This window comes from Caretta caretta, chromosome 20 (assembly GCF_965140235.1).
Source record: "Caretta caretta isolate rCarCar2 chromosome 20, rCarCar1.hap1, whole genome shotgun sequence".
Classification (NCBI taxonomy): Eukaryota; Metazoa; Chordata; order Testudines; family Cheloniidae; genus Caretta; species Caretta caretta.
Genome location: NC_134225.1, coordinates 18978538 through 18995004, shown reverse-complemented (window position 1 = coordinate 18995004; position 16467 = coordinate 18978538). Strand labels below are relative to the sequence as shown.

Genomic DNA, 16467 nt, shown 5'->3' with positions numbered 1-16467 from the left:
CCTATTGGCCACTTGGCTTGGGTGGGGAGCTGCCAGCCATCCTGCCTGTGGGTTTTGCTCCAGTGAGGTGGGACGGTGGCTGTGCTGAAACCCCGGAGTTTCACAGGGACCCAGATCTCAGCGATAGCCCTGGTGGTTGAGGGCCGGTTGCTCTGCCTGGGGGCAGGGGAATGACACTAGTGGGTGGTCCATCTACCCTCACCAAGGCCTCGAGCTGGAAAGAGCCTTTCAAGGCCTGTCCAGCCCTTTGCTGGCCTTGTGTCTGGCCAGAGACCACTGGCAAAGGCAACACTGTAAATATCACCCACTTGTCCTCTGTACCCTACTGTTCACCCAAGGCGTTTGCTGGCCACTGGGAGTGGGAGCTTGAGTTTCCTCATCGTCCCAAGCAACGTGGGACACATCCCCAGTGGGGGAACCATAAGCATAGCTACATGGACATCAGTGGAGCAGCATCCATTCATACCAGCTAGGGATCCTGCCCCTTATGTCTCCACCCTTCTAGCCAACGTCTAAGTCACTAAATCCAAGCTGATGAAGCCCAGGACCCTCCTAACCCCCCACCCCGCGATGATCTCTCCCACACTCTCCAGTAGTTCCACAGTCTGGGAGAAAAGGAACCAGAAAGCGAAACCTTCCCACACTCCATGAATCTGAATCACATGGCCCACCTGCCCCTTCAACTCGACCCCATCAAATGCCTTCCAGCCTAGAGGGATGCAAGTAAATAACCATAGACTTAAAAACTCCTTACACCCAACAGCCCCGGCCAGAAAAAAGCAAAATAAACCCCAAACAATTTTCCTAACCTACAGTTACAGCATCTTTGGGTCTTACAGTAATTTTTTTTTTTACCCACAATTCCACAGTGGCAGTGAGTGAGAAAATGACCGATTCATGTCGAGATGTATGAAAAAGGTACCTTATCCAGCAGGGAAAGGGAATGTTGAGGAAGTCACAGAAATGATGCATTATATGTATATATTACATAAAAATTGTGCCAAAAACAGTTCTTTTTTTCTTTTTGTTTTGATTGTAAAAATCTGCTCTTCGTTTTTGCGATCCCTTCCCCTGTCTTCGTCAAAAGGGGAGGGGGGGTCTCCTTGTTCCCGTCGCCTGCCCCCCCCAACAGTCAATGGGGCTGGAGCAGAGCTCAGTATATATCTATATACCTATAGATCTATAGATATATATTTTAATTCCAGGACACAAACTGGTCCCGGGGACTGTGGTTGCTTGGTTGTATTTTTTTTTTTTTGAAATCCCTGTTTCATTTTTCAAGGGATTCCTCACTTCCCCTTTTTGTTGTTTGTTTGAAATTTCATATTTACAGCATTTCAATCTGTATCCCTGCCCGCCTCCCCTGAATTAACCCTCCACCCCACCCTAAGCCCCCCCCCCCGGCGAAATGACGTCTTCATGTGATATTGGCTCCCATGGTCTCTCTCGGGAAGAGGGTGAGAGAATTCAGAGTTGTGCTTGAAAAGGGAGAATTTTTTGTTGTTTTGTCCTTTGAAAGAAAGAAAGAAAAAAGTGCCATTTGGGTTTCTGCTCAAAGATGATCCAACTGATTTGGGGAGAGGGAAATGGTTCAATTGTCAAATTGCCCCCCCAAAAAATTCTCCCCTCCCTCATCTTGACCCAACCGGGTTCAGACAGCAGCTCCCACGAGGCACCTGACTCCTGCATGTCTTCAAAGGAGGAAATAAAAGCAGAGGTGGAAAACGTAGAAGGGGCGAGAGCTGCATGATTTTCCGAGCTTCCCGTTGAGCCATAGGAAAATGGCGGGCACATCTTGACAGAAGCGGGGCAGCGGTGGGCGAGAGTGGGGAATGTGGATTGAGCAATTACACCGACGGCCCAGGAAGAACCCCTCGGCTCATGGTTTCCTCTGCCAGCTCCCAGAGCAGGGTGGTGATGTCTGTTTGATTTGTAAAGGGATGGCGGGGGCGAGGCATGCGCCACACAGCAAAGGAAAACAAAACTCCAACTCAAAGATGGCCACCTCAGTGCCATCTCCTCCTCCACTGGAAATAACCTTGTGCATCAGCCCTTCCTGGTGCCCAGGATGCTTTTGAAAGAAAAAAAATGCACCCCTCCGGCAGACTTTGCTGATGGTTTGGCATAAAAAAGAACTGAACTAAAAATCCTGTCAATGAGTGACTTTAAGAGTCCCTGCCCCACCATGCCTCAGTTTCCCCCAGCTGACAAATACTGGAAGGTCAGCACCGGATTCAACATAATTTCTATCAGGATCCCAAAACAACCCCCACCTCTCTCTCTTGATATAGCACTCTCTTTATAGCTCTCTATATATCTATACAATTTATGGGTTTTGGCAAAGTTCGTATAGAAGAAAGTGGAGGCCACAGGAGGATGCTCCATCTGCCCCTCTCTCTCCTGACCAATCGGATCCCTGTTTGACATTGCCAAGGTGCATACATGGAGGAGCAGGGATGGCCTATACGTGGGTGCCGGTGTGTGTGTGGGGGGTTGTTCTGGGGCTCTGATACAGGCCGAGCCGGCCCTTCCCCCATGGTTCTGATCTGTTTCTTAACGCCTTAAAAAGGAAATTGGTTTCCCTGCTCCACTTCTTTTTGATCTTCCGTCCCCACAAAACGAACGTAAAGAAACGGAAGAGGGACGACCTTAAAAAATGAAAAAGTGAGATCCTGTCGTCTGGCCCGGGGCCTTTTTCATTCCTTCCTTCCCGCCCCTCCTCCTTCCTTTCCTTCAAAAACAAAAGCAGCAACCCCCCAATTTCCATCCTCCCATCTCCACCAGGTGGGCAGGAGGAAGCTGGACAATACGGCCCCCCCTTCCCAGAGGAGATCAACGCATACCTCTCCTCCTTCCCCTGGCCTGTGTCCTTCTGCAGTGCCCCTCCCACCCCCCTCTCAGCATCCCAGGACAAAAATTAAAAACTCCAGGCCACGGCCCGGGGGGAGGGGCTCCTTTTGGCAAAGGTGGGATGAGGTGGGGGGGAGAGTCGGCGGCTCGGGACGGCTCCTCAGTCCGCTCCTGGCTTTCAGAGACTGGTGACCAGCTGCATTTGACCGTCTCCCTCCGGCACTGGGCCCTCTAAGCCGGCTTGAACCAAGTAGCCGTCAGTGCTCGGTCTCCGGACCTGGTAGTAGGCTTGGAGCTGGCTGCGGGGCACCAAGGCGGGCCGGTTGGTGTAGTAGATTTCGTTGATGGCTTGGGTGTGGGGGAGGATTTCCCCCACCGCCTCGGGGCTGCTGTCCGGGTAAGGGGAGTCTCTCAGGTTGGTCATACTGGTGTACAAGGAGTCCCTGTTGGGGGAGGGGACCTGGCCGTCTCCGCCCTCGGTCAGGTCGGCCGTGCAGCTCTCCGACTCCTCCAGGTCGCTCTGGTAGAGGATCGACTGAGCCCGCTGCAGCAGCAGCGGCTCCTCCAGGGCCTTGTACATGAGTTCGATCTCCAGGTTCTCCTCGTGGCTCAGGGCCGGGCCCTCAGGCGCCGCCGCCTCCTCCTCTCCGGGCCCGCCGCCGCTGGGGAGGGCGGGCGGGCCGGAGGGGTTGCTGGGCTCGGCCGGGCCGGCCCCCCCCGGAGGGGGCGCCCCCTTGGCCGGGCCGCCAGCGCCCCCACGCAGGTTGTTGTGCACCAGCTCCGAGATGATCATCTTCTCGAAGGCAGCGGCGTCGCTGAGGTTGCGCCGGCAGTCGGCCATCTTGGCGCCCTCGGCCGGGAAGTCAGCACTGCGGAGGGAGTAGCTGTTGTTGAAGTTGCCGTTGAGGGGCAGGGTGTCCATGCCGCAGGCGTCCCGGCTGTTGTTCAGGGGGTGCTCTGCCGGGGGTGGGGCAGGGAAGAGAGAGAGGGGGAGTTAGTGGGGGGGCGCACGGGGTGCTCCCGGGAATTTCTGGAAAAGGGCAGGGGGTAGGTGTGAGCAGGGAGCTCGGCAGGGGCTTGGTGGCAGGGTCAGAGGTCGCACCCCCACCCCCCATCACCGCCATGGGGGTGTGATTGGCCCAGAGCTCCCATGTGGTGTCTGATCCAAGACTCCTCAGCTCCCGCTGCCAGGTCAGACCCAGCCTCGGGGGTGGAAATGGGCCACGGCTGGTTCCCCCCACACACCCCCATCTTCAGCCAGAGCCAGGTGCTGCTTTGGGCTGGGCTTTCTGATGGGAGCTGAGAACCCAGCCCCCCAGATCTGGGGGTGGGACACAAGCTGGCCAGACATAGCAGAAGGCCCACTCCCCTGCTGGGTGGGGGGCTGAGTCCCCAACACGGTCCCATGCGCCTCCCTCAACACACATACCTGCCACCCCCCCCGGAGCTGCAACCAAGCCTGTGAGGGTCTGAGATAGTGGGCCCCTTTCCCCCTGCCTCCAGCTCCAAAATATTGGGACCCCTAGTGTTGAGATCTGGGGGACCCATCTCCAAAGCTGGGGAACCCGCCCCCCTGCTCACAGAGAGCATTCGGCTGCTCAGGTGCATCATGGGGGCTGCCTCGCCCTGAAACACCAAATATTGCCTGCTGGTCACATACGGGACTGTACAGACCAACATGCCCCAGCAGGAGGGTGATATGAGACTATAGGGACCATGAGTCTGATCTGGTTTAACAGGTGGGCAGTACAGGCCTATAGGGACCAGGGGTCCAATATGGCTCAGCAGGAGGGCGATATGGGACTATAGGGACCACAGGTACAATCAAGCCCAACAGGAAGGCGAGATGGATGCATTCCCATAGGCCACTGAGACACGGTCCCAGGGACAGTTCAGCGTCTATCTCCCTCTCTTGTCCAAGGCAGTGAATGCAAGAGCTGAACCCCATTATAGAACAGCCCACAGCGCCCCCTACTGGGAGAGGCTGGGACTGGAGTAGCTGGGAGCTCCTCCCACAGCCAGCGTTCCCGCCCTGCTCCCCACAGCGCCCCCTGCTGGAGAGGCCAGGCTCCACGCTAGCTCCGGGCTGCCTGCACTGTCGTGTCCTGGCTGTGCCCCACCCCCAGCCTGCCAGTCAAACTAGCAATGAAGGAAACATTACTGGGAAATGGAACTGGAAAGGAGGGACGTACTGGACTCTCGGAAGCTCCCTGCAGGTGGGGCCAGCGAGTGGAGAGGGGGAGACAAGAGAGAGAAGGTTATAGGGCAGGCAGGGGGCAGCACCCCCAAAGCAAACACTGACCTTCCCGTGGACCCCTCTGTGCTTCCCTACGGCGCCTCCTGCTGGGAGACGCTGGGGCTGGAGTAGGCAGGACCCCCCACACACAGCCGGTGCTCCTGTCTCGCTCCCCACAGTGCTCCCTTTTGGGAGACGCCGGGGCTGGAGTAGCCAGGACCCCCCCCACCCGCAAGCTGGTGCTCCTGTCTCGCTCCCCACAGTGCCCCCTGCTGGGAGAAGCCGGGGCTGGAGTAGCCAGGACCCCCCCCCCCGCAAGCTGGTGCTCCTGTCTCGCTCCCCACAGTGCCCCCTGCTGGGAGATGCCGGGGCTGGAGTAGCCAGGACCCCCTCCCCCCGCCCCCCGCAAGCTGGTGCTCCTGTCTCGCTCCCCACAGCGCCCCCTGCTGAGAAAGGCGCAAGATTCAAGAACTCCCTTCTTGGGAGAAGATTTAAGGGGACCACACCACACCCCCTGCAGGGCTCCCCCAAAATACTGGGCACCCCTCAGGAAGGAAAGTGGGATCCCAGGGAGTGGGTCCCCTCCAGGGGTATCCCCAGAGCGGGGGACTTTGGGGGGCAGCGGGGTGTGTCCTCACACCTGGGGGTGGATGCGGGGGGCCGGGGGGGTCTTACCTGGGGAGTTGAAGACGGGGGGTGAGGAGGGGTTGAAGCCCACGGACTCGGCAATGAGGGTGTTGTAGGGGCTGGTGCCGCCCCGGGTCTGCAGCACCGGGTTGGTCAGCAAGTGGTTCCCCATGGTCCCTGCAGCGGCAGGAGAGGCAGGCGTGTCAGCTCCCCTGCGGGGCACCCTGCGTCCCCCCCAAGCCCAAGGGGTAACGGGGAATGTATCCCCCCGCAGGCACACAGCCAACTCCCGCACACCGGGCTGAGCAGGGCTGGCTGGGGCGGTGCAGGGATCTGTCGCCACCAAGGGGGAGAGTCCAGGGGTTGCAGAGAGCAGGGTGGGGGTCCTTGGGGGGGTTTACCTGGGGTGCTGAGTGGGGGGGTCTCACCTTGGTTCCAGATGGGGATACTGGCTGGGGGTGCTGGGCAGGGGGTGCTGGGTGGGTGGGAGTCTCACCTTGGTTCAGGGTGGGGGTGCTGCGTGGGGGGGTCTCACCTCGGTTCAGGGTGGGGGTGCTGGGTGGGAGGGGTCTCACCTCAGTTCAGGGTGGAGATACTCGATGGGGGTGTTGGGCAGGGGGTGCCGGGTGGGTCGGAGTCTCACCTCGGTTCAGGGTGGGGGTGCTGCATGGGGGTGCTGGGCAGGGGGTGCTGGGTGGGGGCGTCTCACCTCGGTTCAGGGTGGGGGTGCTGCATGGGGGTGCTGGGCAGGGGGTGCTGGGTGGGTGGGAGTCTCACCTCGGTTCAGGGTGGGGGTGCTGCATGGGGGTGTTGTGCAGGGGGTGCCGGGTGGGTGGGAGTCTCACCTCGGTTCAGGGTGGGGGTGCTGCATGGGGGTGTTGGGCAGGGGGTGCTGGGTGGGGGCGTCTCACCTCGGTTCAGGGTGGGGGTGCTGCATGGGGGTGCTGGGCAGGGGGTGCTGGGTGGGGGCGTCTCACCTCGGTTCAGGGTGGGGGTGCTGCATGGGGGTGCTGGGCAGGGGGTGCCGGGTGGGTGGGAGTCTCACCTTGGTTCAGGGTGGGGGTGCTGCGTGGGGGGGTCTCCCTCGGTTCAGGGTGGGGGTGCTGGGTGGGAGGGGTCTCACCTCAGTTCAGGGTGGAGATACTCGATGGGGGTGTTGGGCAGGGGGTGCCGGGTGGGTGGGAGTCTCACCTCGGTTCAGGGTGGGGGTGCTGCATGGGGGTGCTGGGCAGGGGGTGCTGGGTGGGGGCGTCTCACCTCGGTTCAGGGTGGGGGTGCTGCATGGGGGTGCTGGGCAGGGGGTGCTGGGTGGGGGCGTCTCACCTCGGTTCAGGGTGGGGGTGCTGCATGGGGGTGCTGGGCAGGGGGTGCTGGGTGGGGGCGTCTCACCTCGGTTCAGGGTGGGGGTGCTGCATGGGGGTGCTGGGCAGGGGGTGCTGGGTGGGGGCGTCTCACCTCGGTTCAGGGTGGGGGTGCTGCATGGGGGTGCTGGGCAGGGGGTGCTGGGTGGGGGCGTCTCACCTCGGTTCAGGGTGGGGGTGCTGTTGATGTCCCCCGCCATGAAGCTCGACTCCGTCTGTTTCCGGACGGTGTCATTCCACATTCTCCGGATCCGACTCTGTGAGAGATACGGGGGGGGAAGGTTGGGGGCGTGGGTGTTTGTCATGGGGGGGAGCTCAGACACTGACACCCCTGGCTGCCTGTCCCACCCCCAGAGACCCCAGCCCTGCTTGAGACAGCGTGTAGCACCTCCCCCCGGCCCTGCTCCCACTCCTAGGGGGGACTCTGTCTGTCCACCTGTAGCCCTAGGGGAGGGCTCTGTCCCCCGCCCCCCATCCCATCCCAGCTCTAGGCTGGGTTCTGTCCGTCTGTCCCCAGCCCTAGGAGAGGGCTCTGTATGTCTGTCCCCATTTCCCCCCCCCCCCCGACTCCGATCCCATCCCCAGCCCAGGGAGGGCTCCGTCCCCCTGGCCCCCACGCAGGGAAGGCTCTATCCCCTCCTCAGCCCAGGGAGGGCTCCGTCCCCCGTCCCCCCAGCCCAGGCAGGGCTCTGTGCCCCCCCAGCTCAGGCAGGGCTCCGCCCCCCGGTACCTGCGTGCCCGTGTAGTAGCGGTTGTTGCTCCGAATGGCTGAAGTCTTGAGGGAGCCAAGTGTGGCCCCTGGGGGGCTGCGCAGGCAGCAGGACGCGTGACGCAGGCATTTACTGAACTCCCTGTGCACCTGTGGGGGGGGGGCGGGGGGGCAACCAGGGTTAGTGCACAGGGCTGGGAGACCCCCTGCTAGCTCAGCCTCGGGCTCCCCCCTGCTCTGCTGGTCCCCCTCACTCCCGACCCGCAGCCCCTGCTACCCCAGCCCTGGGCTCCCCCCCAGCTCTGCCGGTGCCCCTCACTCCCGACCCGCAGCCCCCTGCTACACCAGCCCTGGGCTCCCCCCTGCTCTGCCGGTGCCCCTCTCCTGGGCGAGGGCACTGCCTGACCTTCTTCTGCAGGGCACAGTGGAAGACGAAGATGAACATGCCCTGGAAGGCGTTGAAGGTGGTGAAGAGATAGGCCATAACAATGGACTCCTTGTTGATGAAGAGGAGGCCAAAGGCCCAGGTGAGTCCCAAGAGGAAGAGGAGAGCGATGGCGCCCAGCGCCCAGGACCTGCGGGGGAGAGGCAGAGGGTTGCCCATGGCATCCTCCACACACTTCGCCCAGTGCTGAGATGCAGCCCCCTCGGGGGTCACCCGTGCCCTGTCCAGCTGGGGCTGTGGCCAGTGCAGTGTGTCCCCAGCTCCCCTGGGGGCGGGGGTGTCAGTGGGGGGACCCCAGCACCTGCTGACCCGGGCCTCACTCACTTGATGTTGTCCAGGCGGCTGGTGTCAGGCTTGAGCACGGCCGTGCTGCGGCTCATCTTGTGCAGCGTGATCATGAGGAAGAGCAGGTTGACCTGGGGGCGGGGGAGCCGTGAGACCCCAGCTCTGCAGCAGACCCGCCCCCTGCCCCCCCGGCCCTCTACCCCTGCTGGCTGCGAGGCCTCATCTCCCCCTAACACTCATGCAATCCCTCCCCCACTGCCCCACATTGGGAGGGTCTGTGTCTCTGCCTCTCCCCCCATGACCCCTCTGCCCCCTCTGGGAGGGGTTGTGTCTCTGCCCCACTCTGAGAAGGGCTATAGGAGGGTTTCTTTTGCTGTTTGTCTGAGCCCCATTTCTGTGAGCCAGGATACGGCTCAAATGGCCACTTATTCCCCTCTGGGGGTTAGTGGGTTCCAGGGGGGCTTTACCCAGGGACAGATCAGAGCCAGGGCAAATTGACTAAGAGCTCTGGGCTGGGCTGTTGGGGTTAAACTTAGGAGAGAGCGCCCCCTGCTGTGTGAGGGGCCAGTGGCCAGAGCAGGTGGGAGTGGCTGGGACTTCAGCATTCTAGCCCTGGCTGTGGGAGGGGAGTGGGGTCTAGTGGTTACAGCAGGTGGGGCTGGGAGCCAGGACTCCCGGGTTCTATCCCTGCCTTGGCAGTGGGGATAATGATGCTGATCCCTTCCTGGGGGGGGTTGCCTGAGGCTGGGGGAACAGCCTGTCACACTGTGGGTGCTGGGCCACCTTTGCACTCCCCCCACAGCATCTCCGGACTCACCATGATGATGAAGGAGACGGGGCCGATGAAGCTCCAGATGAAATAATTGTCCACTCGGAGCCAGCAGCTGTGGGACGTGAGGGAGGGAGTGTTAGCTACAGACAAGCTGACTTGATGGCCCCCAAATCTCCCTCACCCCTTCTGGGGCCGCCCGAGGAGGCTGGGCACTGCAGAGAAGCCCCCGCAACAGCTGTGGGGCACAAGGACCACTCTGGATTTCCCCCATGTGCTTCAGCACTCATGCCACATCAATGCCAGTGCCCTGACCCTGGCCAGAGCATACGGGTTTGTACTTTTTTGGTATTTTCCTGAAGGACGGTGAAGACTCATTGGATGGAAACACTTAACACATGTTGATTTGCATCTAAATGTATCTGTTACACTCCACTGGGCTTGCTAAGCAGGGCGATTCACTTGATCTAGCAGAATTTATTTAAGCAAGTCTATAGCTTCATAGACTTCTTCATAGCTTCTTTAGACTCTTGCTCTTTACATTTTTGTATGATGTTAGAAAATGGTGAATGATGCATTTCTTATTCACCAGAGTCATTTTTTACTTGGGATTTGTGTCAAGCTGCCTTGGGCTGGAAATTGGAATTCAATTAAAAAGGAACAATTTTAAAAATGCTTAAAACTCCCTTAAACGTGCTGGGGAAAAAGCAAATTTCTCAAACCCTGGTTTGCATTTAAACCAAACCAATTTATTAAATGAAGGGAGTATTATCCGGAGTTAATGAATCAAAGTGATTGTTGCTGGTCACCCTGAACGTCGAGATTTTAGAACTAGTAGATCTCATCCTCTCACACTTGGTTTTATTCACAGATTGGAAAAGCAAAACAAGCTGTCCTGCGTTTTCAGCTCCCAGCTGGGTTTTCAACTTTGAACGAACTGAGCTGAACTCATTGGATAAAATGCAAGGAAGGACACAGACGAGGCTACTGCTGTCACAAGTTGGTTTAGTTCTTCAGCAAACTCCAGCTCCAGGTGCTGAGCCAGTGGCTTCCACCCATTCAGAGGGTTTGACTGTCTTTAAAGTTTGGCAGCAAATGTTTAATGCTGCCTATTATTGTTAGGCCTTAACATCAGTTTGTCGATTTCAAATTCAGTTTTGAATAGCTTTGTTTTTATAGAGAAAGAGGGAATTAATTTCAAAAATGAGATTTTAAATTTTTTAATATCAATTTTTATCCAACCTGCTGCTGGAACTCACACCGATTGGCGTCATAGCCCTGCCCATCTGGGCATTCATGCCCCACCCACCAGCACTCATGCCTTCTTTGTGCCATAGCCCCACCCTCCACCACTCACGCCCCATTCCTGCCTTAGTCCGACCCCCACCCCATCACTCATGTCTCATCAGTGCCTTAGCCCCGCCCCCAGCAGTCATGCCCCATCAGGGCCTTAGCCCCGCCCCTGGCACTCACACCCCATCAGTGCCTCAGCCCCGCACCCGGCACTCATGCCCCATCAGTGCCTTAGCCCTGCCCCTGACACTCACACCCCATCAGGGCCTTAGCCCCACTCCCGGCACTCACGCCCCATCAGTGCCTCAGCCCCACCCCCAGCGCTCCGGCCCCATCAGGGCCTTAGCCCCGCTCCCGGCACTCACGCCCCATCAGGGCCTTAGCCCCGCCCCCGGCACTCATGCCCCATCAGTGCCTTAGCCCCGCCCCCGGCACTCACGCCCCATCAGTGCCTTAGCCCCGCCCCCAGCACTCACACCCCATCAGTGCCTCAGCCCCGCCCCCAGCGCTCCGGCCCCATCAGGGCCTTAGCCCCGACCCCGGCACTCACGCCTTGTCGGTGCCGTAGCTGCGGTAGTCGATGGCGGCGGCGATGCCCACCACGAGGGCCGGGAAGCAGTAGCCGCCCAGGTAATAGTACTTCTTGCGGGAGTACTCGCTCTCGAAGACCTCCACCAGCATGAGGTAGAGGTGCACGCCCTCCAGGCACATCCAGGAGAAGGCTGCCAGGAAAAAGTAATGCAGCAGCCCCGCGAAGATGGGGCAGGCGACCTGGGGAGGGGGAAGAGGGACAAGGGGGTTAGCGATACACCCTCGCCCAGTGCAGAGATGCAGCCACTTCTGGGGTGCGGGCATGTGGGGGCTGTTTATACAGGGATCCCCCTCTCTGTGCTGAGATGCAGCCACCTCTGGGGTGGGACGCGGGGGCTGTGTATACAGAGATCCCTCACCCGGCGCTGAGATGCAGCTGCCTCTGGGGTGGAACGCGGGGCCTGTTTAAGAGCCTTACAGCAACACAATAATGAAAGATGGGACCCCAGAATGAAACTGCAGGGAGCTTTTAGGAGAGGTGGAATAAATGCCCGGCCGGCCATTCCTGCAGCACAGTGCCTCCCAGCGCCACGCTGGGGCCCTGGGGTCAGCTGTGACGGCCAGGGCAGGATGAGTCTGGGCCCCACCTCATACTGCGTCTTGTCGATGCCGATGAGGAAGAGGAGCTCGGCGAGGAAGAGGCTGATGCAGAGGTTCTTGTGGATGGTGTTGCGGTCGGTCTGCAGCCCGCGCAGGAAGCAGAAGGTGGAGATGCAGATGGCCAGGCACACCAGCGAGATGACGATGCCCACCCAGGTGATCACCGACAGCAGCAGCTCATTGATGCGGCCCTGGTACTGGGGCGGGAGGAGAAGGGGGATTAGGACGGGTGCCCCCGGGGCTGCTGTGCTGCGGGGAAGCCCCTGCCCAGAGCCGGAGCTCACCCCTGCACCCTGGGGTGCTCCCCTCCAGGCACCCCTCCTCCTTCTCACCAGGGATCCTCCCCATTCCTGGCTCCCCCGCATCCCCCCTGGGGATTCTCCCCCCTCCTCCTAACCTGGACAATTCAAAGATGCATCCTCCCCACCTCTGCCATTGCCTCCTGCACCCTCCTTCCTCTTTGCCCCTTTGCTGACTCCCTCCCCCCCACGCCCCAGCAGGTGCCGTCAGCGGGGATTGGAGCTGGGACGTTCTGCAACTTGCAAAGGAGCAGTAGGCCGTTATCCTCCGACCAGCCACTAGAAGGGGACAGCGCACGCAGATCAGTCACTGGGAGGGACAGTGCACACAGACCAGCCGCTGGTGGGGAAGGACACAACACGCACAGACCAGCCACTGGGGGGCAGGGGGGGACACAGCACGCACAGAACAGCAACGGGGGGGGACACACAGCGAGCCGAGGGCTGCGCGAGGAGGTGCCCCCGATGCCTGCCCTGCCCCTGAGCCGAGGCCCTTACGATCTCGCGGTGCGCCATGAGCACGGCGAAGTTGGTGAGGTGGCTGCAGGCGCAGGTCGTGTGCGTCTTGTTGGTCTCCACCAGGCGGCAGCCCTGCGTCGACCAGTAGCCCATCATGGAGCGCTCCGAGTAGTTCCAGAAGGAGCAGTTGGCGTTGAAGTGGTTCTTCGCCTGTGAGGAGAAGCCAGGGGGACGCGTCAGTGACAGTGGGGGTGACGGGAGCTCGAGCATCACAGGGGACCCAGGGACAGGGGTGGGTGGGCATAGAAGGATGGAGGGATACACTGGAATTCGTGCGTCCAGATTCTCATTGAGAGCACCCCAGCAGCGCAGCGCCCCCTGGTGCCAGGCTGGGGTGTGTATGGGGACAAGGCACAGCCAGGATACTGGGGGCAGCAGCCCAGCACCCCCTGGTGGCCGGGGCATGTCTCACCTCCAGGTGGGAGAGGGTGAAGATGACGGGGTCCATGAGGAAGACGCGGCTGGACTCCTTGTTGATGGAGGCGGCGATGACCTGCGAGTTGACGACCAGGGCAGGGCTGGGGGCGCCCGCCTCCCCGCTCAGCTTGACCGTGGCGTTCTCGGTGGAGAGGAAGAAGCCCAGGTTGTTGTAGAGGATGAAGACCACCTTGACTACCCCTGGGGAGGAGAGGGCGGCGGTTAGGGCGCTCCCTGGGGTTCCCCCCTGGGCCCAGGGCGGGGGCTGGCCCCCCTACTCACCATTGCGGCTGTTCTGCTTGATGGTTTTGGCCGAGAGCTGGATGGAGTTCTCGCTGGCGTACTCCTGCGGGAAGACCAGCTCCTGCACCTGCCCCTCCGTGTTCAGCACCGTCACCTCCAGCACTGTGGGGGGAGAGCCGTGAGGGGGGGCGCGTGCTGCCTCAGCGACGCAGCCCAGCCATCCCGCACATGCGTCGCACGCACACGCATCCGTCCTGCATCCGCATCCGTCCTGCACACGCATCGCACGCACACGCATCCGTCCTGCATCCGCATCCGTCCCGCACACGCGTCGCAAGCACACACATCCGTCCTGCACGCGCATCTGTCCCGCACACGCATCGCACGCACACGCATCCGTCCTGCATCCGCATCCGTCCTGCACACGCATCCGTCCCGCACACGCATCGCACGCACACGCATCCGTCCTGCATCCGCATCCGTCCTGCACACGCATCTGTCCTGCACACGCATCGCACGCACACGCATCCCTCCTGCATCCGCATCCGTCCTGCACACGCATCTGTCCCGCACACGCATCGCACGCACACGCATCCCTCCTGCATCTGCATCCATCCTGCACACGCATCTGTCCCGCACATGCATCGCACGCCCGTCCTGCACATGCATAGCACGCACACACATCCCTCCTGCACACGCATCGCACGCACACACATCCATCCTGCACATGCATCGCACGCACACACATCTGTCCTGCACACGCATCGCACGCACACGCATCCGTCCTGCATCTGCATCCGTCCCGCACACGCGTCGCAAGCACACACATCCGCCCTGCACACGCATCTGTCCCGCACACGCATCGCACGCACACGCACCCGTCCTGCATCCGCATCCGTCCTGCATCCGCATCCGTCCTGCACACGCATCGCACGCACACACATCCCTCCTGCATCTGCATCCGTCCTGCACACGCATCCGTCCTGCACACGCATCTGTCCCGCACACGCATCGCACGCACACGCATCCCTCCTGCATCTGCATCCATCCTGCACACGCATCTGTCCCGCACATGCATCGCACGCCCGTCCTGCACATGCATAGCACGCACACACATCCCTCCTGCACACGCATCGCACGCACACACATCCATCCTGCACATGCATCGCACGCACACACATCTGTCCTGCACACGCATCGCACGCACACGCATCCGTCCTGCATCTGCATCCGTCCCGCACACGCGTCGCAAGCACACACATCCGCCCTGCACACGCATCCGTCCCGCACACGCATCGCACGCACACGCATCCGTCCTGCATCCGCATCCGTCCTGCACACGCATCTGTCCTGCACACGCATCGCACGCACACGCATCCCTCCTGCATCCGCATCCGTCCTGCACACGCATCTGTCCCGCACACGCATCGCACGCACACGCATCCCTCCTGCATCTGCATCCATCCTGCACACGCATCTGTCCCGCACATGCATCGCACGCCCGTCCTGCACATGCATAGCACGCACACACATCCCTCCTGCACACGCATCGCACGCACACACATCCATCCTGCACATGCATCGCACGCACACACATCTGTCCTGCACACGCATCGCACGCACACGCATCCGTCCTGCATCTGCATCCGTCCCGCACACGCGTCGCAAGCACACACATCCGCCCTGCACACGCATCTGTCCCGCACACGCATCGCACGCACACGCACCCGTCCTGCATCCGCATCCGTCCTGCATCCGCATCCGTCCTGCACACGCATCGCACGCACACACATCCCTCCTGCATCTGCATCCGTCCTGCACACGCATCCGTCCTGCACACACATCACATGCACACGCATCCGTCCTGCATCCGCATCCGTCCTGCACACGCATCCGTCCCGCACACGCATCGCACGCACACGCATCCGTCCTGCATTCGCATCCGTCCTGCACACACATCACACGCACACGCATCCGTCCTGCATCTGCATCCGTCCTGCACACACATCACACGCACACGCATCCGTCCTGCATCTGCATCCATCCTGCACATGCATCGCATGCACACACATCCGTCCTGCACACACATCCATCCTGCACACACATCGCACGCACATGCATCCGTCCTGCATCCGCATCTGCCCCACACAAGCATCCGTCCTGCTCATGCATCGCACACGCATCCGTCCCGCACACACATTGCACAGACACACATCTATCCTGTATCTGCCCTGCACACACATCTGTCCCACACACGCATCCATCCTGCCCATGCATCGCACACACATCCATCCCGCACATGTATCCATCCTGCATCCGCCCTGCACATGCATCCATCCTGTCCGTGCATTGCACACGCATCCATCCTGCACAAGCATCCATCTCACACATGCATCCGTCCTGCACCCGCATCCGTCCTGCCTCCCCCCTGCACACACATCCGTCCTACCCGCACACTCATCGCACGCACATGCATTCATCCTGCCCGTGCATTGCACACGCATCTGTCCTGCACACACATCACATGCACACTCATCCATCCTGCACATTCATCTGTCCTGAACACACTTCGCACATGCATCCATCCTGTACACGCATCCATTCTGAACATGCATCACATGCACACGCGTCCATCCCACACGTGCATCCATCCTGCCCACACATCGAACATGCATCCATCCTGCACATGCAGCCGTCCTACATGCATTGCACACACATCTGTTCTGCACACACATTGCACATGCATCTATCCTGCACTTGCATCGCACACACATCTGTCCTGCACATGAGTGGAGTTTGCTCTGAGAAACACCAGCTGCCCCAGCCATCCACCAGACCCACCTTGCCATGCTGTGAATAGGGGTCACCCACCGATCCAATCCCTGGAGGACCCAGGAATCTAGGCAAGAGGCCAAGCTCAAGGTCATCTTCCCTACCTGCCTATTGGTTCCTGCCTATTGGTAGTGGGGATATTGGGGTCTCTGCCACTGCAGGCCAGGTTAGGCCTTGCGGACCACCTTCCACCTCCCTAACCCTAGAGGACCCAGGCATCCAGGGAAGAGGCCTGACCCAGAATCAGCTTTCCCTTCTGCCTCTTGAGGACCAGGACGCTGGGGATACAAGGGTATTATTGGGGTCTCTGCCTTTTTGGGCTGGGATGAGCGTTCCTGCCCCCCACATCACTACCTCCACTGATCCCTGGAGGACCCAGGTGTCTGGGTGG

The 16467-nt window shown here is 60.4% G+C and overlaps 1 protein-coding gene across 5 annotated transcripts in view; it reads right to left on the bottom strand.

Annotated features, from left to right (window-relative positions):
* Positions 1 to 1750: 1750 nt before the first annotated feature.
* ADGRL1 (adhesion G protein-coupled receptor L1) overlaps positions 1751 to 16467 on the bottom strand; it is a 90333-nt gene continuing 75616 nt past the window's right edge. For 2 of the 5 annotated variants that reach the window (XM_075121706.1, XM_075121704.1), the window contains 13 exons: positions 13284 to 13406; positions 12997 to 13202; positions 12564 to 12734; positions 11754 to 11963; positions 11126 to 11346; positions 9331 to 9397; positions 8553 to 8644; positions 8190 to 8358; positions 7805 to 7933; positions 7235 to 7331; positions 5762 to 5890; positions 5043 to 5060; positions 1751 to 3807 (listed from right to left, as the gene is read on the bottom strand). In XM_075121706.1, coding sequence (XP_074977807.1) covers positions 3029 to 3807; positions 5043 to 5060; positions 5762 to 5890; positions 7235 to 7331; positions 7805 to 7933; positions 8190 to 8358; positions 8553 to 8644; positions 9331 to 9397; positions 11126 to 11346; positions 11754 to 11963; positions 12564 to 12734; positions 12997 to 13202; positions 13284 to 13406 — 2411 coding nt within the window. In that variant the 3' untranslated portion in view covers positions 1751 to 3028. Of the gene's footprint in view, positions 3808 to 5011; positions 5061 to 5761; positions 5891 to 7234; positions 7332 to 7804; positions 7934 to 8189; positions 8359 to 8552; positions 8645 to 9330; positions 9398 to 11125; positions 11347 to 11753; positions 11964 to 12563; positions 12735 to 12996; positions 13203 to 13283; positions 13407 to 16467 lie in introns of all 5 variants that reach the window. The other 3 variants (XM_075121705.1, XM_075121708.1, XM_075121707.1) reach the window with 2 other exon arrangements.